The sequence below is a fragment of the Vipera berus genome, assembly GCF_964194415.1.
Source record: "Vipera berus genome assembly, chromosome: 1".
In the NCBI taxonomy this organism is placed as follows: Eukaryota; Metazoa; Chordata; class Lepidosauria; order Squamata; family Viperidae; genus Vipera; species Vipera berus.
The window spans coordinates 161,486,585-161,510,768 of record NC_138202.1 but is presented as its reverse complement, the minus strand read 5'-3'; the positions used below and the strand labels follow the sequence as shown (position 1 = coordinate 161,510,768).

The following is a 24,184-nucleotide window of genomic DNA, read 5'->3' as shown; positions in this document are numbered from 1 at the left end:
GTCAGACAGAGACCAACCTATGTTTCACTTTAGAAGCATCCCGTAATTGGTTCTTTCCAGGATTCCCTGTTGGCAGTTCTAATGTAACACCAGCTGCCTGCAATTAGTGCAGGTTCGAGTCCCACCAGGCTCAAGGTTGACTCAGCCTTCCATCCTTCCGAGGTAGGTAAAATGAGGACCCAGATTGTTGGGGGCAATTAAGCTGACTTTGTAATAATGCCGCTTGGGGGGTGTATGAAAGCCCTAATAAGCAGGCATATACATAGAATGAAGGCTACTGCTAAGCTTGTAAGCCGCCCTGAGTCTTCGGAGAAGGGCGGGATATAAATGGAATTAAAATAAAATAAATAAAATAAAATAATGGGTAGCTTTATTTTCTATGGATTTGGGGGTATATGACAAAGGTACATTTGAGTCAGGCAAGCAAAACCTTAAATGGAAGGGAATTGCTGATAATGTTTCTGTGTGGAATCTTTTTGGCTTTACTCTAATAGGGCGGGACTATGTCCTACTAAATTTCTGAATACTTTGTATGGGTACCCTCAGGGGCCACTGGAGGACAGATTTAAGACTTAAAATAATGGAGGGAAGAAAAATTAATACTTCTGTTTTTTTAAAAAATGACCCATATTCATTAATGGTAATCATCGTTAATGATTGTTAAATGTGATCAGTTTTAACTACCGGTATATCTTTTGGCAATTAGGAAATGAACACCCTCAGTTAACTTAGTTTTGTAGCATATTGCATGACAGTCCTTGTGTTGGTACAGGAATTTCATTGATCAAACACTGTATGTAACATTTAACTTGTAAGGCATCCTTAGCAGCATAAAAATAATCAAATTTCTTGAGCTACAATTTCCCATCTTGTGAGAAATAGCAGTCAAAGTCCATATGACTGCATTTAATTAGCTCTAAACTAGAAAAGATCATTCATTTTTTCATTACATTATACTTTGTGGAAGAGAATCAATTTAACATGTATTATTACAGAGCTTCCATATGTCTAAAAATTAATAACCAGCAGGTAGTTGAGAGTTTGCCAAGCTTTGGAGAAATAGCCAGCCTGCCCACAATTATTGCTTTTGATGTTCATATTAATTACCCTTGTCCATATCAGCATGAAGAATAAGAAGTGTACTTAGATGGTTTGTTACTGTGCCAAGTAACCAGAGGGATTCTTGAGGCACATGAGCTCTTGTTTTAGGCTTCCTAATTATAGTTAGACTTTACTTTGCAATGGGCACTTCCAGGTCCAAATGTGCATAATAGTCTTGACCGTTAATTTGTTTTTTGTTTTGTTTCGTTTTTATTTTCTGGTCCTAAAACTGTTTATTTGGAAAAAGATTCCCTTTTGTTGGCAATTGGACATTGTGGACTCTTATTAATCTGTGTAAAATAAAATGGAGTCTTATTCAATTTGTCTAATAATTATAATAGAAATTAACATTTCCAGTTTATATACCAACATTTATTTATTTATTATTTATTAGTTGAATTTATATACCGCCCTATTCCCGAAGGACTCAGGGCAGTTCACAGGGCAATTAAAACAGTACAAAAAAGAGAATAAAATGGAATTAAATTAGTACAAGCCCACAATTAATAATAACAATAAAAATTTAAAATTTAAAATTAATTTAATATAATTTAATATGATTTAATTAAAATACTTTAAAATTTAAAATCCCTCAGTCCAGGCCAGACAATTCAAACAACCAGGTTTTTAAGTCCCGGCGAAACGAGCAAAGGTCGGGGGCAGTCCGAAGCTCCATCGGCAGTTCGTTCCAAAGGGCGGGCGCACTCACAGAGAACGCCCTCCCCCTGGGAATCACCCGCCGGCAATCTCTAACCGGCGGAACCCTAAAGAGGCCATCCCTGTGGGCGCGCACAGGACGATGGGAAGCTGATGCTGTTAGCAGGTGCTCCCTAAGGTAATCCGGACTCATGCCATTTGATTTTTCTGTTTGTGATATTAAAGTCTGGCAGAGTTTGGGCCTAAAGGATTCTTGTCTTCAGGGAGCAAATACTTCAAGCTACTTCATAATCTAAGGGTCTTCAAATATGTTATGTTATAACTTCCACAATTCTCAAGAAGTAGTTCCAAAACATATTGTAGTCTAGCAGCGTCCAAGAACTGACACAGCTAGAACCAACTTGCAAAGGAATGTGTCTTCGTAGATTTGAATGGAAAAACATCATGAGGAACCTGATTGAAGAAAGTCTACCAGTATTGCTCGGCTTGTCTGATAAGAAGAAACAACCATGTAATTTAAACAATATTTTTTAACATTGATTTTCATGGTCTTTTATCCAAAACCTTGTTTCTTCTCAAGACGTTTATGCACGACAAATTTCCATGCATTTTTCATTCAGAATTCATTGATAAACATTCATATACAGTCACTCTAAAGTTTGATTTTCTGGTTGGCCGGTTGGGCAGTCTCTGGTCCATCCATCCGTCCATCCATCTATCCAATTTATATTGTAGCTGCCCATTTGTCAAATGATGGAGGGGCCAACTAAGGTTAAAAATAGCTACAAAGGAAAATTGTAAAAATAATAGGACATTAAAAACCCCTAAAAGATACTGCATTGAGGACCAGTCAGCTAACTCATAATTGCCACAGGCTTTTGCATCATCCTGGCCCAGTCTCTAGTTTGAAAACCATTAAGCTTCCATTAAAAAAAATGTGTGTGTTGTATGTGTTAGGCCAGGGCTGGTAGTCCTTTGGGACAAGTAGTAAGGCAGATTGTACCCATAACAACAGTCCTTTAGAGAATAGCACCTCCTCCTACAAGGCATGGACAATAGCCATCGTTCAACTCTCTAATAAGATGCTTGAGAAAACTTGATGACATTACAATTTGCTTATCAGAGCACAACATGTTTGGTCAGTCCTCAACAGCTGAGCCATTCTGTGGAGCATAATGGTAACAATTGGAAATTAAGCCTCTTCCTTTCTGAATTACCTTATTACACATTTTTAATGGTTAATTGTTGCTTGAATTCTTTCTTTAAAAAAAAACTAGACTAGGCAGATCTTGATCTGATCCAATGTACGTAAGCACATTCTTGCTTTTTTAAAAAAAATAAAAATAAAGAGATCAGCTGTACTTTAAGTATTAAGGTATTTGTTAATGAAACATTCATCAGTGAACTAGCCTTTCTGATTTAAAAAATCCCCCAGATAATAATCATCACTGGTTGGAGCGTGACACTGAAATGGAATTTGAAAGCAGGGATTTATAAACGTGCTGAAGTTGTTGTTTCTTAATATTAAAAATAATTATATTTTATTTGACTCAATCAACCCAAGTTCTTCAGGCTGGCTAGATGAGCTGCATATTAAAATCACTAAAACAGTAGAAAACTATAAATACTCTAGGGAGGGAAATAAGAATGTATAAAAGCTACTAGTCTTAATGTGGGCAGTTAAATTCAAAGTTATTTATTAAATCCTTAGGAGAAGAAAACGTTTTAGTCTGTCATTAAGATTTTCCTTGGGATAAAAGGGAATGGGGTATTCAAACACAGCATCCTTCTGGATAGGAGAGGGAGAGTGCTCTTTGCAGCCTTCTGGAGATCTTGTCAATGATTGCTGGACTATCTCCTGTGATAAAATTGGGGAGCAATTGTTACCTGGCAGTGATGCTAATGTATTGTATCTAGATAGGAATGGATGCCAAAGTAAAAGCATTCACCTGTGGCATGGTCAAAGTGGGTTGAAGTTCTCATGCGTAATTCAGTGCCTGGAGCGAGGTGCTTCCCCCCCCCCCCCACATACACTCTATTCTGTTTTGCTGACAGAGCTAAAGTTGACTCCTTTCTCTCTAGCTTCTTTCTGTTCCAGGGCCTGTTTCCCATAATTAACAATAAGGAAGTGACTATAGGTCCATCTAGCCCAATATTGTTGGCACGAATTGTCTGCTGCTCTTTTAAGATCTTAAATTGGAGCCTTATCAGTTCTTCCTGGAAAGGCCAGTATAGTGGGATATAATGTAATTTCTAGAATACGTTTTCCTACCACGTGTCTCTCATATGGGCTGAAACATTTTTATTTCTAGTGAAGTTTAGATTGAAAGCTACTTTTGTCTTTCAGGCCTTCACCCTCCAGGACCCCCATTGGCAAGACCTATTCTTCCTCGAGAGAGGGGAGCATTAGATAGAATTGTTGAATATTTAGTTGGAGATGGTCCACAGAACAGGTAAAATGTTGCTCGTTGCAATAAGTGAATTTTATAGCTATGGCATGAAATGCTAGCAATTTCTTACCTTACTTTTTAGATAACATCAGAAATCTAGGTCTGCCTGCTCCAGCTGAGATGTCCCTGAGTCATCTTCAACTCTTCAGTAAAATTCCTTGAATTCCCTCGCCATTATTGAGAATTCTGGGGATTGAGATCTAGATTTACAGAGAGCATCTAGATTGGTGCTGGGATTGACTGCGCTCTGCTAAATAACAGATATTCTTGCTATGGCTTTTCTCCTCGCTTTTCTTGTCTCTTGCATAAATTAGGGAATGTAAAGAAAGTCATGTGGAATCGGGCTCTTACAGTGTCAATCCAGATACTGTACAGATGGTTCTCGCTTAACAAACAGTGGTTTAGTGATCGTTTGAACTTACAGTGGTGCTGAATGAGTGGCAGTTATAGCTGGTCCTGGTACTTCGGTCACTTCCATTCTCCCCCCGCCGCTATGTATTTGTAATCCAGGCACCTGGCTTGTAATTATAATGTCACAACATTTCAGGGGTCCTATGATCGTCGTTTGCAACCTTTCTGGCTGATTTCCAGCAATGGTGAAACTGGCAGGAGGTCACAAATGGCAACCATGTGACGTTCTTGCTTAATGTCTCTCAGTGATTTGCATAATGATGACAACTGGAAGTGCCAGAATTAATATTGCTAAGCAGTGCAGTCACATAATGTTGTGCTTTATGACTTGCATTGCTTAGTGATGGAACTTCCATTTCCAGTTATCATGGTTAAGGGACGACTACCTGTATAGCTAGCCAGAAGTCAATGGTACTGAGTTCAACTAACTTTAATTTGATTGCAGCCATTGTGTATCTTTCTAATAACATAGCTAAATAATTTCAAAACAGTTATTTTATCTGAGAAAAATAGCCACAAATTGTAATAATCTGTAACTGATGAGGCCAGATATGTCAAGTATTGCTTAATATAAGCAGCTATTTGTAACCTTTACAAAAACTATTTATTGCAGCATGAGTGTGAGAGTTCAAAACCAAATTGCAAATCCTAGACTAAAAATATTTAGATGATTCCTGTAATGTTCAATTATTGTATATTTATTTATATAAAAAAATCTACACAGCGCCCTATTTTGATATCTGCACACACGAATTAAAGGCAGAGAATGGTGGAGGAGGGAATGGGCACTTAAGGTTCCTTCAGTTATTGTACTAAATATGTGGACATTATAGAATGGAGTACAGAGATCAGGTGCAAGTTAGAGGACACGTGGGGATAATCGTACAGGGAGTGCAGAATTATTAGGCAAGTTGTATTTTTGAGGATTAATTTTATTATTGAACAACAACCATGTTCTCAATGAACCCAAAAAACTCATTAATATCAAAGCTGAATATTTTTGGAAGTAGTTTTTAGTTTGTTTTTAGTTATAGCTATTTTAGGGGGATATCTGTGTGTGCAGGTGACTATTACTGTGCATAATTATTAGGCAACTTAACAAAAAACAAATATATACCCATTTCAATTATTTATTTTTACCAGTGAAACCAATATAACATCTCAACATTCACAAATATACATTTCTGACATTCAAAAACATAACAAAAACAAATCAGTGACCAATATAGCCACCTTTCTTTGCAAGGACACTCAAAAGCCTGCCATCCATGGATTCTGTCAGTGTTTTGATCTGTTCACCATCAACATTGCGTGCAGCAGCAACCAGACACTGTTCAGAGAGGTGTACTGTTTTCCCTCCTTGTAAATCTCACATTTGATGATGGACCACAGGTTCTCAATGGGGTTCAGATCAGGTGAACAAGGAGGCCATGTCATTAGATTTCCTTCTTTTATACCCTTTCTTGCCAGCCACGCTGTGGAGTACTTGGACGCGTGTGATGGAGCATTGTCCTGCATGAAAATCATGTTTTTCTTGAAGGATGCAGACTTCTTCCTGTACCACTGCTTGAAGAAGGTGTCTTCCAGAAACTGGCAGTAGGACTGGGAGTTAAGCTTGACTCCATCCTCAACCCGAAAAGGCCCCACAAGCTCATCTTTGATGATACCAGCCCAAACCAGTACTCCACCTCCACCTTGCTGGCGTCTGAGTCGGACTGGAGCTCTCTGCTCTTTACCAATCCAGCCACGGGCCCATCCATCTGGCCCATCAAGACTCACTCTCATTTCATCAGTCCATAAAACCTTAGAAAAATCAGTCTTGAGATATTTCTTGGCCCAGTCTTGACGTTTCAGCTTGTGTGTCTTGTTCAGTGGTGGTCGTCTTTCAGCCTTTCTTACCTTGGCCATGTCTCTGAGTATTGCACACCTTGTGCTTTTGGGCACTCCAGTGATGTTGCAGCTCTGAAATATGGCCAAACTGGTGGCAAGTGGCATCTTGGCAGCTGCACGCTTGACTTTTCTCAGTTCATGGGCAGTTATTTTGCGCCTTGGTTTCTCCACACGCTTCTTGCGACCCTGTTGACTATTTTGAATGAAACGCTTGATTGTTCGATGATCACGCTTCAGAAGCTTTGCAATTTTAAGAGTGCTGCATCCCTCTGCAAGATATCTCACTATTTTTGACTTTTCTGAGCCTGTCAAGTCCTTCTTTTGACCCATTTTGCCAAAGGAAAGGAAGTTGCCTAATAATTATGCACACCTGATACAGGGTGTTGATGTCATTAGACCACACCCCTTCTCATTACAGAGATGCACATCACCTAATATGCTTAATTGGTAGTAGGCTTTCGAGCCTATACAGCTTGGAGTAAGACAACATGCATAAAGAGGATGATGTGGTCAAAATACTCATTTGCCTAATAATTCTGCACTCCCTGTATTTCTGAATTTTAATGCTGTCTGATGTGAGACTACTTCAAGATAATTTTGGCTCTGATCCTTTCTTTAGATACGCCCTGATATGCCAGCAGTGTTTCTCACATAATGGGATGGCTTTGAAGGAAGAGTTTGAATATATTGGTAAGAACAAATCTATTTAGTCTGCTATTTCAGTTCTAACCAAGGTGCATTTAGGCTTATATTTACATATCATATTGGTTTTTCCTTTAGATTAAAAACTTCATTCTGTGATCTAAAAATTCTTGAAATTGTTATTTTTTTTCAAAAAGCTTAAACAAAATTAGTTATTTACCATGCACATAAATATTTACCACACTGTTTGGGGGAGTAGGAGTCAAATCTATCTGGAAAGCACCAGATTGGAGAAGGCAATTTTCTGGGATCTGCACAACAGGTATACAAACTGGCTATAGAAATGTAGTTATTTGTTCGTATTCTTTAAGACTATTTTGGTATAAATAATTCACTGAAATGTTTAAAGTTTTAGGCCCTTATTTTGCGAGAATTTAAACAACAAAATTGCTGGAAAACACTAGAAATGAAGCAGGAGCAGACTCCAGGGGTATGCTTTAATTTTATGTTAGTAACTTAAAGTAGGCACAGCCTTTGGTGAACAGAGGTGTTAATTTTGCTTCTTATCAGCAAACACAAATCAGCATGCAAGTAATGCAGATTAAGGCTCTTTTTTATGTGGATATACCCACCCATGTGCTCTTAGCTTTGTGAATATGCTCCAGACAATAATCAATGCATTTATGATGTTCCTGAGTATCAAGATAACAGAATATTTTGTTGAAATACATTTTCATTCTCTGTGCCTGTATAGCCCAAATATTGACTGTGTATGCACAGACTTTTCCAACATTTCTTTTTCAGCTACATTGATGTAGGCCTATTAGTTTGTATCAGTTATACTCTGCATATAAATAACATATTAAATTTTATAGACTGACATTTGCCTGCTTGCCGTAACTCTTTGGTTTGGGATAAGCTGTATTTTTCCAGAAATATATAGTATAGTATTTTCCCAACTTTATTTAAAACCCCTCTTTAATTCATGAAATATTAACAGCAATGCTTGGAAACCAAAATGTAACATTTTGTAACATTTTATAAATATTCAGAATCCGTATGCATACTAAAAGATGTGTGAATCAACTTATTTTGTGTCCATGTCAATTTTCCTCACTTTTTAAAAAATGAAGTTTCAAATTGCCAACATACGCTGGATCATGGAGAAAGCTAGGGAGTTCCAGAAAAACATCTACTTCTGCTTCATTGACAATGCTAAAGCCTTTGATTGTGTGGATCACAACAAACTGTGGTAAGTTCTTAAAGAGATGGGAGTACCAGACCATCTAATTTGTCTCTTGAGAAACCTATATGCGGGTCAAGAAGCAATAGTGAGAACTGGACACGGAACCACTGATTGGTTCAAAATTGGGAACGGAGTCCGGCAAGGCTGTATACTGTCGCCCTGCCTATTTAACTTATATGCAGAGCACATCATGAGAAAAGCAGGGCTAGATGAATCAAAAGTTGGAATTAAGATTGCCGCGAGAAATATCAACAACCTAAGATAAGCAGATGATACCACTCTAATGGCAGAAAGTGAAGAGGAACTAAAGAGCCTCTTGTTGCGAGTGAAGAAGGAGAGTGCAAAAGTTGGCTTGAAACTTAACATTAAGACAACCAAGATCATGGCATCCGGCCCTCTCAATTCCTGGCAAATAGATGGGGAAGAAATGGAGGTAGTGACAGATTTTATTTTCCTGGGCTCCAAGATCACCGCAGACGGGGACTGCAGCCAAGAAATTAAAAGACGCTTGCTCCTGGGGAGGAAAGCCATGGCAAATCTAGACAGCACACTAAAAAGCAGAGAGATCACCCTGCCGACAAAAGTGCGTATAGTCAAGGCTATGGTCTTCCCAGTTGCAATGTATGGCAGTGAAAGTTGGACCATAAGAAAGGCTAAGCGCCAAAGAATTGAGGCCTTTGAACTATGGTGCTAGAGAAGACTCCTGCGAGTCCCTTGGACTGCAAGGCGATCAAACCGGTCAGTCCTAGAGGAGATCAACCCTGACTGCTCTTTAGAAGGCCAGATCCTGAAGTTGAAACTCAAATACTTTGGCCACCTAATGAGAAGGAAGGACTCACTGGAGAAGAGCCTAATGCTGGGAAAGGTTGAGGGCAAGAGAAGAAGGGGACGACAGAGAATGAGGTGGCTGGATGGAGTCACTGAAGCAGTAGGTGTGAGCTTAAATGGACTCCAGAAGATGGTAGAGGACAGGAAGGCCTGGAGGAACATTGTCCATGAGATCGCGATGGGTCGGACACAACTTCACAACTAACAACAACAACAGCTACTTGTATGATTGAATTGATAATTTGTCCTAAAAGCATGTTGATAATCTGCATTTCTGAGAAAATAATGTATCTTTTTAACTTTTAAAAGTTACTAAGTTTCAAAAAGATTATAGTTAATACTGTATTTCCTGAAAGGCACTGATTATAATTTGTAGCATTATATATAAACTATATACAACTATCAAAAGGTGCTGTACTCTAAAAAAACTATACAAAATAGAAATTACTAAATAATCCTAGTGTTATTGTGTAACATGGTATATCTTCATTATTATAAAATAGAATCTGAACAAAGAGATCCTTGGTATTGAATCTTCCATTAAAAATAACCCATATCTTATTAATCTGTTTAAAATATCAAATGGAAACAAGATAGATATTGTTCACATAAAGATGTTATGTCAGAGCATGCACAGTTCTGTTGTGCGAGACAACCCAGGAGACAGTGGTTTGTAATAAAAGGTGATTTATCTACAATATAATACAGTTATACAAAAGCAACAATACACGTGCTAAGAGCAGAATCCAACAAACCTTGATTATAGCAGGAAAATAGAAGAGAGAGAGAAAAACAAGATACATACACGTGGTGAAACAGCAAACTCCCAATACACAGCAAGTACAGCAGGAAACGGACAAGAGAGAAAGACTCCAGCAAGGCCTTCCCTTTTATACTCAAAAAGCTCTTAAAGGGATACTAACTTCTGCTGAGTCATTCCTAGCATTGCACCATTCACCTCACATTATACAAGCTGGTCATCTTCTAAATCATTACCGTGCCATGTTAAGTTTTGATATTATTTTCATATTAACTATGTATATATTATACACACAGAGACACATTCTCATCTACCTTTCAATAACCATTTTCATCTGGGCGATACATTTTGTTATGTTCTTATCCACTAAAATGGATACTTTCATGTCATATAAATATTACATATATTTTGGTTTCCCCAAATATGTAATTTTTGAGGATAATTTTTAGCATGGAAATATTCTTAGATGGATACTTGCAGATTCCATTTACGTCCTGAATTCCTGCAGAACAGACTACTTGAAGAGAAGTCTGTTTCAGATGATTCCCACATGCCTAGTATAAATACCCCCCACGGACACTCAGATTTGAATCTCAACTCACTACAAAACTACAGAATGTGAACACATTACCTGTTGTTTGCAAGATCTGAATTTGCTCTTCTTTAGTCCAGAAGATAAAACAGATTACTTTGTTCTTCAGAAGACAACATTTCAAGCCATTAGAAATACCATATCCTTTGTTGACTGAAGCTTTTATGTGAACAATATAAATACAGCAGTAGACCTCAGTTGATGAAGAATGTTGACTTAATAAGTCAGCTTAAAATAAGTTCATATCTGGATCTTTTAGTTACGAGTCTTTACTGTCTGATAGCTATAGCTCCCTCAATACAGTAGATCCCATAATTCCCTTTCTACCACATCCAGTCCAAAGTTAAAATATAAAGATTGATCAGTTCACTTGCCCTACAAAGTAGCTTTTATTCTTTAAGTCTTAAAATTTTCATGCTGTGGGGGAAAACTCCTATTAAATAGATTGCTACAGGGAGTGCAGAATTATTAGGCAAATGAGTATTTTGACCACATCATCCTCTTTATGCATGTTGTCTTACTCCAAGCTGTATAGGCTCGAAAGCCTACTACCAATTAAGCATATTAGGTGATGTGCATCTCTGTAATGAGAAGGGGTGTGGTCCAATGACATCAACACCCTGTATCAGGTGTGCATAATTATTAGGCAACTTCCTTTCCTTTGGCAAAATGGGTCAAAAGAAGGACTTGACAGGCTCAGAAAAGTCAAAAATAGTGAGATATCTTGCAGAGGGATGCAGCACTCTTAAAATTGCAAAGCTTCTGAAGCGTGATCATCGAACAATCAAGCGTTTCATTCAAAATAGTCAACAGGGTCGCAAGAAGCGTGTGGAGAAACCAAGGCGCAAAATAACTGCCCATGAACTGAGAAAAGTCAAGCGTGCAGCTGCCAAGATGCCACTTGCCACCAGTTTGGCCATATTTCAGAGCTGCAACATCACTGGAGTGCCCAAAAGCACAAGGTGTGCAATACTCAGAGACATGGCCAAGGTAAGAAAGGCTGAAAGACGACCACCACTGAACAAGACACACAAGCTGAAACGTCAAGACTGGGCCAAGAAATATCTCAAGACTGATTTTTCTAAGGTTTTATGGACTGATGAAATGAGAGTGAGTCTTGATGGGCCAGATGGATGGGCCCGTGGCTGGATTGGTAAAGGGCAGAGAGCTCCAGTCCGACTCAGACGCCAGCAAGGTGGAGGTGGAGTACTGGTTTGGGCTGGTATCATCAAAGATGAGCTTGTGGGGCCTTTTCGGGTTGAGGATGGAGTCAAGCTCAACTCCCAGTCCTACTGCCAGTTTCTGGAAGACACCTTCTTCAAGCAGTGGTACAGGAAGAAGTCTGCATCCTTCAAGAAAAACATGATTTTCATGCAGGACAATGCTCCATCACACGCGTCCAAGTACTCCACAGCGTGGCTGGCAAGAAAGGGTATAAAAGAAGACAATCTAATGACATGGCCTCCTTGTTCACCTGATCTGAACCCCATTGAGAACCTGTGGTCCATCATCAAATGTGAGATTTACAAGGAGGGAAAACAGTACACCTCTCTGAACAGTGTCTGGGAGGCTGTGGTTGCTGCTGCACGCAATGTTGATGGTGAACAGATCAAAACACTGACAGAATCCATGGATGGCAGGCTTTTGAGTGTCCTTGCAAAGAAAGGTGGCTATATTGGTCACTGATTTGTTTTTGTTATGTTTTTGAATGTCAGAAATGTATATTTGTGAATGTTGAGATGTTATATTGGTTTCACTGGTAAAAATAAATACTTGCAATGGGTATATATTTGTTTTTTGTTAAGTTGCCTAATAATTATGCACAGTAATAGTCACCTGCACACACAGATATCCCCCTAAAATAGCTATAACTAAAAACAAACTAAAAACTACTTCCAAAAATATTCAGCTTTGATATTAATGAGTTTTTTGGGTTCATTGAGAACATGGTTGTTGTTCAATAATAAAATTAATCCTCACAAATACAACTTGCCTAATAATTCTGCACTCCCTGTATCTCTCCCCCCTCCCCCCTGCCAAGCTTAAAATACAGGCAACCGTAATCGGTATACATCTGGGAGGTAAGCAAGAAGCAGAATAGGGTTTTCTGAATGAAGCAGCAGCTATTTCTTGGGACTAAAAGCACCAGGCCTCTAATCAAGCCATTTTGTCCTCTTCATCATTACCCCTCTGTCATCAAGATGGCTTCTTCTGCTTATTACCATTCCTATTGTACTCTTTTCCTCTATTTGCAGAGCTTTAAAGGGAAGAGAAGCATAACTTTTAATTTTAAAGATAGATCAGTTAAATTCTAACTGCTTACCTATTTCTTCCCTCTGTTGGGACTGCAGCCAATGACTAGCAGAGAATACTGATAAAAGAATCTTTACTAAGTCAATATTTCCATAGATAGATGGCTTATTAAAGCAGGGGCCTCCAGACGTACAGCTGTGCTCATTTTCTCTACAAATGGTTTAGCAGAGGCATGTTTAAAACTAGGTAAATGTGGCCCCAACTTCAGAATGGAGATAAAAAGCTGCTTTAAGTTTCCTTTGTCCTTCTATTCATTCATGGAATGATACCCTTCAGTTGGGCCCAATTGGAAAGTGTTGGGCAAGCGTTTTTGAACCAAGATAACTCAAATGGGATAACTTACAGAATGCTGGAACCCATGACTCCGATGGAAAAGAAACTTGGGAAAGTTGTGGCTGCATCAGTGCCGTCTCAGCTTCTGGCTCCTCTTCCCAGAAACCTGTAGGTTGTACAGTATGGTGCAAGGTAAGAGGAGAGGGCAGTACGCTTCCCCTCGGTTCCCACCTCCCTCTGGTCCCTGCAGGCAAATGGAGGGTGGCACAGTCTGACAGGCAAATTGGCTACTTTGGAACTGAGGAGGAAATTTGAAATCTCTTAATAGTGGTGGGCAGTGAGGGAAGGATGAGGGAGTGGCTCAAATGCCTGATGGTGAAGTAGGACTAGCTGGAGAAGGCCAGCAGTTGACAGTTGAACCCTCTTCCTCCATGGAGGGTGGGGGCTTTAGGGACAGGTCGAGATGGGGACTTGGGGGGGCGGGAGCGCGCGTGCAGTTTTCCTCATAGTCCCCGGCTCCCTTTGTTTCTCCTCCACCCAGTAAAGTGGCAGGCAGTTCTTCAGTTCAGCTGAGGAGGAGGGAAAGTGATTTCTGATGTTCCTTGCCAGCTTCCCACAAGCAGAGTCAATGGGAAAGCCAGGAGTGAGTCAAAAGTTTCTGTTGCCCCTACTGGTATTCCCAATTGGTTGTTGGCAAGGCCCGATAGGGTGAGCGGTGATTGACTGCTTTGAAATTGAGACTGAAATTTGAAAACGTTTATGGTGGTGGGTGGCAAGGGAAGGATGAGGGAGTGACCTGTATGCCTACTTGCAAGTAGGGCTATTTGGAGACCATCGGCATTTACCGGGTGAGCTCTCTTCCTCATCAGTGAGGAAGCCAGCAGAAAGTTGGAAGTTGATCCCTCTCCATTCCCATTGCTTTTGCAACACCCACGATCATTTTGTTTCTCTGCTTAGGTAAGGAGATATCTTTGAAAGGAGATCCAGTGGGTTATGTGTAGTGTAGTGCCCTATAATCCTTCCCAGACTGGAGTGAAAACTCCAGTTTTTTGAATTCCAGAATTATCCACTGAGGAACTATTTAGCAACTAAAGCCTACTGCTTTTAGTTTAGTTTAGTTTTTAGTAAAGAGTGCTTGATCGAGAAGGGGAATATAATGCGGGGGAAAAAAATCCACACGTAAAACGAGTATCAAAAGTAAAAGATTTTTTAAGAATATGCTACAGCCAATTTTATGTCTGGAAGAAGCCGTTTCGGCTGCAGAGAGATTTTGTTTGGTTTTTCTTATTAGGGTTTGAGGATTTGAAAATAGACATGAAACAAGTGATAATAGGAAATCACTGATTTCTAAGACTAGGAAAAGCTTTTTTATACTTAAAGGCCTTTATTTATTTGCCTGCTTGTTCAATTTCTACACTTGTCAAGAGCCAGGAAAATCAGGAGATCCAGACAGTTCAAATGGATATAGAGATTTATTGCAAGCTTAAGCTCTCTAAAAGAATCCAAACTATTAACAGCCAAGGGAAATTAGCAGGAGATAAGAGCAGAAGGAATTCAAGGTGGGCTGGACTTAAATCTCTTCTGAGCACAAAGGGACAGCTCATGACTGCTGGTGTTTGACCCTTCACTCGGGCTCAGCCTGGTCATCTCCTATAACTATTTCTAGTAAAAGGTAAAGGTTCCCCCGCACATGCGTGCTAGTCGTTTCCAACTCTAGGGGCCGGTGCTCATCTCCGTTTCAAAGCCAAAGAGCCAGCGCTTGTCCGAGGACGTCTCCGTGGTCATATGGCCGGCATGACTAGACGCCAAAGGCACACGGAACGCTGTTACTTTCCCACCGTAGTGGTCCCTATTTTTCTACTTGCATTTTTACGTGCTTTCGAACTGCTAGGTTGGCAGAAGCTGGGACGAGTAACAGGCGCTCACTCTGCTACGCGGCACTTGGGATTCAACCTGCCAAACTGCCGACCTAGCATACAGAACTATAAAAACTTTCACCTTCAGCAAAACCCAGTGCCCAGTAGCTTCTTTTTCTGGATATTAAACATTAAAAACTCTGCAGGAATGTTCTGTTTTAGCTGTCCTCTAGAAACATGTTAGTGAGGTGCCATTTAGATTGTGGGATGTCAGCTGTTCCAGGCAATTGCGGGCAAAAGTAGAGGCGTCCTTCCACAAACTCTTCGTTACAACAAATCCTGATATGAATAGAAGCTAACTATGGTATGATGTGAAATACAACAACTTTTTATAAATTTGAATACATACAGTAACTATTTACCTGCAGTTGTTTGCGGAGTCAAAATAAGAAAATAGTAACTATATTAATTGTAAATGGATTAAGTTTTAATTAATGAATTATACCGCACAATAAAAAGATACTTGAGTTGTTAGGCATACAGTTGGCTAACAGTTAGTGGATACATTTAAACTGAAAACAAGTTTCAGCAAGATAGCAATCTAAAACATACCTCTAAATCAGGGGTCTTCAGACTTGGCCCTTTTATGACTGGCTGAGGAATTCTGGGAGTTGAAGTCCACAAGCCATAAAAGGGCCAATTTTGAAGACCCCTGCTCTAAATCAACCATGAAGTACTTACAGAAAGTAAAGATACTGAACTCACCTTTGTAGTACCAGAGGTTGGAATCTGTATGAACATCTCAAAGCATTTTCGGCATCCCTATTTAGGTTGAACAAGACAGACAAGCTGATATGCCTGAAATGGGAGGAGCTGCAGATACCCTATTCTCAAGCTGAAAAGGTTTTACATGCTAAAGCCGGCCCTCTGAATTGGACTTGGAAGCTGAATGACAACTAACCCAGTGCCTGCAAAATCATTCCTATCGGTATTGGTGATGCTCATTGCCAGTAGACATTGCCAGTAGGTGCTCCATTCTGCACTTTCTGGGTAGTCTTCAAAAACAGCCAAATGCATTGTAGTAGTCAGTTGGAAAGGTAAATGGGGCCAGAGATGACTGATAACGGGTCATGATGCTCCAGGAAGGGCTTTTAACCGGTACACTAACCAAAACTCGTGTTCCCAAGAGTAACATCAAAGAATAAAAATAAATGACAACAAGTGTAAACAAGAGCCCTGATGTTCGCTGAGTTCATTGGAGATGCCTTTATTTATCTTTTGTGCAGCCTTTCGGTGTGCCTACTGTTTTTTCCTGAATCCTGCAAGAAAAACCAGACCACAAGCTCCACGGCTTCCGGATTTCAACATTGAAAAGAAGCCAGCTGCTGCGATGGAGAGCAGGACTGAAGCTCTGCAGTTGGAGGAGGAAAAGTTACAAGAGACTGAAACGGAAGAAGGTACGTGGATAGAAAATCTCAGTTATTCAGTGAAAATAAAACCAGTGTAGTTTGGTCAAATGATTTGAGGGATTTGCGTTTTTCTTGCAAAGATAACAGTGGAAGATTGCCAATATATATGATAACACACACACACACACACACACATATATATAGCTATAGACAGGCCAAGTGGATACTGCAGAGAAATCTGTTTATATATTGATTTCTTTTAAGAATGCTATCTTGGATCATTGGATAATATATGTAGTCTTGTTTATTCCTTACAATTTAGAATTAGAGTTCATGGTTGGGGGTGGGTGGGTGATGTTACAAAGCAAAGAGCAGCCACAGGAACATCCCAAGCCTTTTTCGAAATTTTCAGAATAGTTTCTCTTTGCTAACTGATATTTTATCCTGAAATTTGTTTTTTAATATAAATCTTAGGTTCTCCTGTTAATTAGTTACCAATGTTAAGAATTGTATTCACTAATTAAAGAGATTTGGGTCATCATGTGGTTAAATCTCATAGTTTTGGGTACATCATCAGGTTGAGGTGAAGGTCGAGCTTTTATTCTAAATGGAAAGGTTGAAATATTAGTTTTGATATTTCCCCCGGGGATAGAAAATCTAGTAAAACAGACTTGCTTAAAAATAGGGAATTCAGAGAGAGGTTGTCAAACTTAATTTACCAAAGTTCCTTTAAAGAGTTTTTATAAGTTTGAAATGTAGTAGGGCTCTTGTGTTCAGCTAACAGGAAAAGGAAGCATTATAAAAACATAACTTAGGGTGTTAACTGTTGATTTTTTCTTTGAAAAGCACAACCTGAGATGAAGGGAAGTAATATGCAGAACACTGTTGTGAGGCTTTAGGCAGAAGGGTCTCTTCAGAATATGCTGGAAAACATAATTGGTGGTGATTGGAAGAAATAGTGATGATGGCCAAAAATACTTCTGTAACCTTTTACAATGCTGGTTGATATTTTTGTACATAGCACAAACAAGCAATTTTTCGAATTTGTAAGATAACTTACAACAAGTAGGAAGAGCCCTTTTAGATGAAATTGAAGAGCACATGACACACAAGCATGGAATAAAGGAAACACTCCTTTCTTGCTGTTAATTTTTCAGTGAGTAATGTTCAGCAGCAGGTTTAATTTGGCCATAATACTAAGCTATAAGAGGCATATTTGGGTTTTTTTTTTAAAAAAAAGCCTAGTCTGATAAGGAAACTAATCTAAAGAACATAATGATTTCTTTCAGGGCAAGAAAGCATACTTTGAAAACGTGATTTACAAATTCTTGTTTATGAATCCCGACTTGCAATATTTCTGCTCAGAAGTAATCCTCATTTGTTTTTGTGCTCTTCTCAGAGTAGGGGGTCAGTAGAAGAGATGAAGGAAAAAGAAACCAGGAATTGGCAAAAGAGTCCAGTGATTATTCTTCAAGTTTGTCTTTGACTTCTTGGGGGAACCATCATTAAAACAAATCCTGGGTTAGCTTGATAGCTATGAAAGCAGCCATAGACTGCTTTTGAAAATAAAGTTCATATTTAACTCTAATGGTCAATAACCGTATACATAGTTTTGTTTGGTGGCTTTTCCAAGTTGTTTGGGTTCTTCTGCTCATGTTCACTGCAAACACAAAAATGTTTTTATGTTAAGTCACTCATCTAGAACATTCTTACTGTTCTTTTGTACCTAAAATCTTCTGTAGAAAAGAGTATACTGAAATATGCCAGTGTGATCCCATTTTTTAAAAAAGAATTGTTAAGAGAAATCAGAGGGCAATTACTTTAACAATTGTCGTAGACGAAACAGTTGAAAGTATCACAGCATTATTAGAGAGCAAACATACATGAATGAGATGAGCCTTGCCGAAAAGCAACTAGCATGGCTTCTGCAAACATAGATCTTGGGAACATTCTATATTTTTTCAAGGGAGTCAGAAAGTAGGCAAAGAAGATTTCCCTCGAAGTTACTCTGTATTTCAATTTTCAAAATGCTTTTAACAAATCCCTCACTAAAGACTTTTCAGCAAATCAAGCATGCGTGGACTGTGCTCTCGTGGATTGTCAGTTGGATTGAAAATAGGAAACAGTGCAGAAAGAAATAGACATTTCTCACACTGGCAAGTTGAACAAAGTGGGGTTCTCCAGGAAATGTATTTGTACATAAATGATCTGGAGTTTGGTCTGAGCCTGAAAAGAGGTTGTGTTTCGTGATGATCTGAAGCTGTTCAGGGTGGATGGTGAAATCAATAAGGGTTTGTGAAGAACTCCAAAAGAAATTTTCCATATTTTTTTTCCAAAGTGGCAAATGTGGTTTAACTTAAGTGCATGTAAAACACCACATATTGATACAAGATATTTAGAGTCCGGATCTATGTTATTAGGGTGGGAGCTGGTAGTCACTAACCAAGAAGGGGTGGTATTTTGGAGGGCAGCTCAATGAAAATGCTTTAAACTGCTGTAAATTGCAGATGTTATAAAGAAGGCAAATTACACACCGGGTGTCATTAGAGAGGGAATTGTACTGGCTTAAAGCCCTTGCCCAAATCTGTGGTGAGACCACAATTAGAGTATTGGGTACAGTTCTGGCGATAGCATCTTTTTTAAAAATGGTATTTTAGAATTAGAAGAAGTGCAAGAAAGACTGAACAGAATGATTCCTCATAAGATACTCTAGTTTAGAGCAGAAGCGCCAACTTTTTGGGCACCAGGGACCGGTTCTGTGGAGAGAGGTTTTTCAGTGGACCGGAGAAGGGTTGGTTTCACATACTGCCTGCATCCGGTGGGTGGGGCTTTGCTTGTCTGTGTGGACCAGTTTCTGGCATGCTGCAGATGGGTGCCGGTCCATGGACCGAGGGTTGGGGATCCCTGGTTTAGAGTCTTCAGCTTGGAATGAAATAGGGTAAGAGAAGGCCTGCCAGAGGTTCTGTACTCTGTATGTAAAATCCTGCATGGCATGGATAGGATGTGCTTCTCCCTCTTTACAATATTGGAATTCAAGTTTACCTATAGTAATGACGGGCATTAAATAATCAAAGGCAAAACTTTTCCATGCAACATATTATTAAACAGGAATTCCCTGCCAGTTGTAGAGACTGCAGTCTGGATGTTTTGAAAAGGAGCTAGATGGATTTGTAGGCAGGCTGTGACCGGCTACTGCTATTGATGGCTGTTGAATCAGAGGCAACATGCCTTGATAATGCTGATTCATGGAAAGCAACAGGGAAAGGGGTTATTGCCCCACCACCACCCTCCGTTACCGATAAGCTTCTCCAACACATCGGTTGGGCTAGGATGGGTCTCTGCCCTCCTGAACTAGTGCAGACATTATTTTGCCCACCAAACTAATAAACCTTCCCGTTTTCTGAGTTCCTCTTGCTAATTCTTCAGTGACTATAATTACTAACCCGTGAAGGAATGTGGCCTGTGTATGTTCAGTGCAGGGAACAGCACCTACAGAGTATTAATGATTCCGGGAGAATTTCAATACAGTGGAACCTCAGTTTGCTGAAACTGTCCTTTGTTGTCTAATCAGCATAATTTATCCAGCTCTGCTCAGGAAGACGAGGAGTCTGAAGGACTCTTAAAGAGAAGACAAATACTCCATAGGCAGCTAAAAGCAGCAATAGTGTATGCCAGCCGGCTTGGCAGCTGCTTTTCTTTTAATGACTGTTGTCATTACATTTAAGGACACTAAAAAGATTTCTGTCCTTTGATTTTAGCTTTTTTTAACACCCCTGCAGTCCCCCCCCTTAAGCCTGTTACAGTATCACGAACACAATGATATTGTGGGCCGGAAATGACACTTAAAACTTCCCTCCGCTTTGAAAAAGACTTTTCCAAGTTTGCTTCCCCAGTGTGGGGGGAGAAGACCCTTGATAGTCACGTAATTCAGGCTGCTTGGTTTTAACATTCAGTTTTTATGTTCTGATGATGTCCAGTCTAGGTTGATAGTGTGATTGTTATTGATGTTTTTCATTTAGTACTGTGTATAGGTAGTCCTTGAATTGTGACAGTAATTAGGACCAGAATGTCCATCACTAAGTGATTGTTAGGTTAGGACTCACTTTGATCCAAGCCACACCCAGCTTCACCCTTCCAAAGCCCAAGTCTCTGTAAGGGAAGGGATTTTTTTCTCTTCAACTCCCCCTCCCTCTTTCTCCCACCAACCCCTTCTCATTTCTACCCTTTTGGCCCTCTTGCATTCTGCTGCCTTTGTTGGCCTTGCTGCCCCAGCTGGCCTTCACTGTTGGCCTTCACTGATGAGCTCCTGGCCTGGCCCTATGCGGCGCTGGTCTTCTTCCCAAGGCTGCTCATACCTGTCATTGTCCAAACAGTATGTGCCATTCTTGTGGTGCCTTTGAAAGCTTCTCAGCCCTTTTGAAGCACCATGAAACTGGCCTATGTGCTTTGGAGAACAATGGATATAGCCTTCTCTTAAGATTTTGAAGGCCTAAGAAGTCTTCCAAAGCGTTGGGAGGATAGCCCAAACAGCCTTGAGAAGAAGGCCTGGTCAGCCAGCAGCTGCTTTGCATAGCACCTGTCCGGTCGTGCCTTGTTAGCCAATGATGACTGGCTGAAACTGCTGAAGGCCTTGGGATTTTACCTCAGCCCCAGCACCACCATCAAGGAGTACCAGAAATGCTGAAAGGGTAGGGATGGGGGAGATAGGTGCGTGGGTGGGGAGTTGAAGTGCCCTTGTGTTCTGGTCATAAGTGTGGTAGGACTGACAAGTGCCCAAATTTTGACCACGGGGGCGGGGGCTCTGCAATGGCTGCAACTTTGGAGACCAAGATAAGTACCATTTTTTTCAGCACTGCTGTAACTTCAAATGATTGCTGAATGAATGGCTGTAACCTGAGGACTTCCTGTAGTGTATTATAGGTATTGCCCATTATGCTGTAAGCTGCTTGGAGTTGTATAATTAAAAGTGGCATAGAGAGGCACTTGCAATTAATATATCACTAAAAACAGTTTGTATAATTGAAATGTGTGTCTCATAGGACCTTCAGAAGAATCTCCCCCATTGACAGAGACAGACCAGGAAAATAAGGAGGCTTTAACAGTCAAACAAGGTGATGATGACATGGTTGAATCTGCGGAGGGAGAGCAACCGGCAAAGGAAACGGAAACACCGCCTGCAACTGCCCTCCCTCCTCCAAGTGACCAAAGAGAAGAAACTTCCGAGGGAGAATAAGTGCCTCATTGTTTTAGCTACTATGTGTATTTTTTTTTTAGATGTTACTTTTTTCAAGGACTGATTGTGAGCTTAGACTGCCACTCCATGAATGTTAAAAGCTGTGCAGATTATATTGCAATAATATGTTTTGAGAGTTGACTGGGTGAATTAAAGCATTTAGGTCTGGGCTAGTTAGTTGAAGTCTAACTCAAACACTGATGAGTTGTTGTTTTTTTCTTTTCTTTTTGGGCACTTACAAAGAAATGTAAACATGCTTAAATGGGTATTTTCCATAAAGTGATCTGAACTATAGTATTATTTGGCCTTTGAGCAAAGAGTGCTGTAAATGACTAAAAGGATGTGTAAGTTTTGCTTTAATAAATTAGGAATATTTTTCCTGAAAATATTTTATCTTTTAAAATGAACTAGATCCATTTAAATATCCAGATGTTTACAGGAGAAAAGGTGCTTGGATAATTACTGTACCAAAAGCAGTACATTTGTGTCATTGAAACTTAAAACCTTGCTGCCGCTCTTCATAATTTTTCCTTGAAAGAAAGCAGTTAAAGAGGGCAGACTAGAACATGGCGTGCCCTGTTGGGAGGCTCTGGGCACAGCAGATGAGCTGAAGATAGCATGTGAAATAGAAAGCCTAGTTTGTGTTTACATGAAGTGTAGGAATTTCAGCACTTGATTGTACTTGAATACCGAGCATTATTTATACTTGTACAATAATGATGATAAGTGTATTTTGTGTATTTTGTTAAGAGCAAATAAAGACTATATAGCATCAAGGGCTCCTTGGAAGCGTATTCTTCTAATTGACTTAAACTGGGTCTCTTAATGCAATCATGTTATCACACGTTTATTCTTAAATGTAAAACTACTATATGAAAATGTTATTTACTTAATTTCTTCAAGGTCAAAAGAATTCCATATTACCTCACAATACCCCCTTGTTTGCCACCCATAGGTTATGCTCAGTTACCATCTAAACCAGAATGAATATGAACAATTATCTGTGAAGATGCCCGCAATTTAATTTGCCATTTTTGCACACGGTTTGCCCCACCCACATTTTTAAAAAGGACTGGATAATTATTCAAATCAGGGTCAGCAGGAAATAATCTGTGAACAATGTAAGTGCTGAGAAGAACCGCTGCATCGCTACCTCTGTGAAGGCTTTGTTTCACCGCTGTATAGGCTCTTGCCAGTATTTAGTCCCATCTATTTTTGGTTTTTCCCTACTGTCCACTGGGGCTATTTTCAGTCACTTAATCTCCCTTAGGTCTTCAATAAACCTTTGGGGTTGGTGTCTGGGAGGAGGCCTTGCTGGTACAATCTTAGTTCGCCTCCCATGTTTCCAAAGATTAACTAGGCAGAGGCTAGAACTCCTTGCCAAATTGTCAAGGAAATGCCCAAGCACCCTCTGGAAATTTGAATCCATTAGATTTCTGGGGCAGATGATTCTAATTGGTACTTTGCTACTGCAAAGGTTTATAACATCTGTGTACCCTAGTTTGATAAGCTTGTGATTGATTTAGCAAAGGACTGATGATAATGACTTCCTTCCTCCAGGTTATTAAAGTTGAAGTCAACTAAGATTAAAACCCTCAGGAACTCCAAACCCCAATCCAGGAGTTTTTTTTTGGGGGGGGGGCACTGCTAGGCAAGTAGTTAGAACAGTGTTCCTGAGTCTCCTACACAATCACAGGGATTTCTTTTCCCTGACCTTGATGTTGCACTGTTGTAGAATCTGAAACCAAGGCAGGCATCTTTCCAACAGAGTCATATGTCCTATTGCCAGGTTTCAGTAATACATGCCAAGTGCACACACCCATTCATCACCATGTCATGGATAGACATGGCTTATTGTGCAATAACAAGGTAGTGTTTACAAGGAGGGCTGGGTGACCAGGGCTTCTCAAAGTTTAGCAAGCTTGGTCCAGGACAGAGGCCTGTCGTATCTTGCAATGTCTTTATTCAGGAGATTTGACTCTCCCTCCCCGCTCCCCCAATAAATTTGAATACTTCTGAATTAGTAGCTTCTCCATTAGCAAATGCTCTTATTACAAAAGTCAGGTTTTTCTTTAGCATGTTGCTCTATTTAGGCCAGAGTTAGACAGAAAATAGTTTGGGATCTGCTGGCAGATTCCAGGGTGCGTTGCCCTGGATCAGCGCAGGTTCCTAATTCACAAGCATTTAGTGATAGAACAGGTAGTCCTCGACTTAACAATTTCAATTAAAACCAGAATTTCTGTTGCTAAGCAAGACAGTTGTTAAGTAGGTCATACCCGATTTTGCAATCTTTTCTGCCACGGTTGTTAAACAACTCACTGCAGTTTTTAAGTAAATCAGGTGGCCGTTAAGCGAATCCGGCTTCTCCTTCCTGCATTGACTTTGCTTGTCGGAAGACGGCTGCGAAGGTGATCACTTGACCCCAGAACGCTGCAACCATCTTAAGTACATGTCAGTTGCCAGGCACTGGAATTTTGATCACATGACGGGGATGCTGCAGAGGTCGTAAGTGTGAAGTCTGGT

The 24,184-nt window shown here is 39.9% G+C and overlaps 1 protein-coding gene across 3 annotated transcripts in view; it reads left to right on the top strand.

Annotated features, from left to right (window-relative positions):
- The window catches only part of LNPK (lunapark, ER junction formation factor), a 65,807-nt gene extending 43,370 nt beyond the window's left edge, over nt 1-22,437 (top strand). For 2 of the 3 annotated variants that reach the window (XM_081312710.1, XM_081312711.1), the window contains exons 10-13: nt 4,106-4,211; nt 7,129-7,199; nt 16,306-16,476; nt 21,468-22,437. In XM_081312710.1, coding sequence (XP_081168836.1) covers nt 4,106-4,211; nt 7,129-7,199; nt 16,306-16,476; nt 21,468-21,661 — 542 coding nt within the window. In that variant the 3' untranslated portion in view covers nt 21,662-22,437. Of the gene's footprint in view, nt 1-4,105; nt 4,212-7,128; nt 7,200-8,284; nt 8,493-16,305; nt 16,477-21,467 lie in introns of those variants that run through there. The other variant, XM_081312712.1, reaches the window with a different exon arrangement.
- Nucleotides 22,438-24,184: the final 1,747 nt, after the last annotated feature.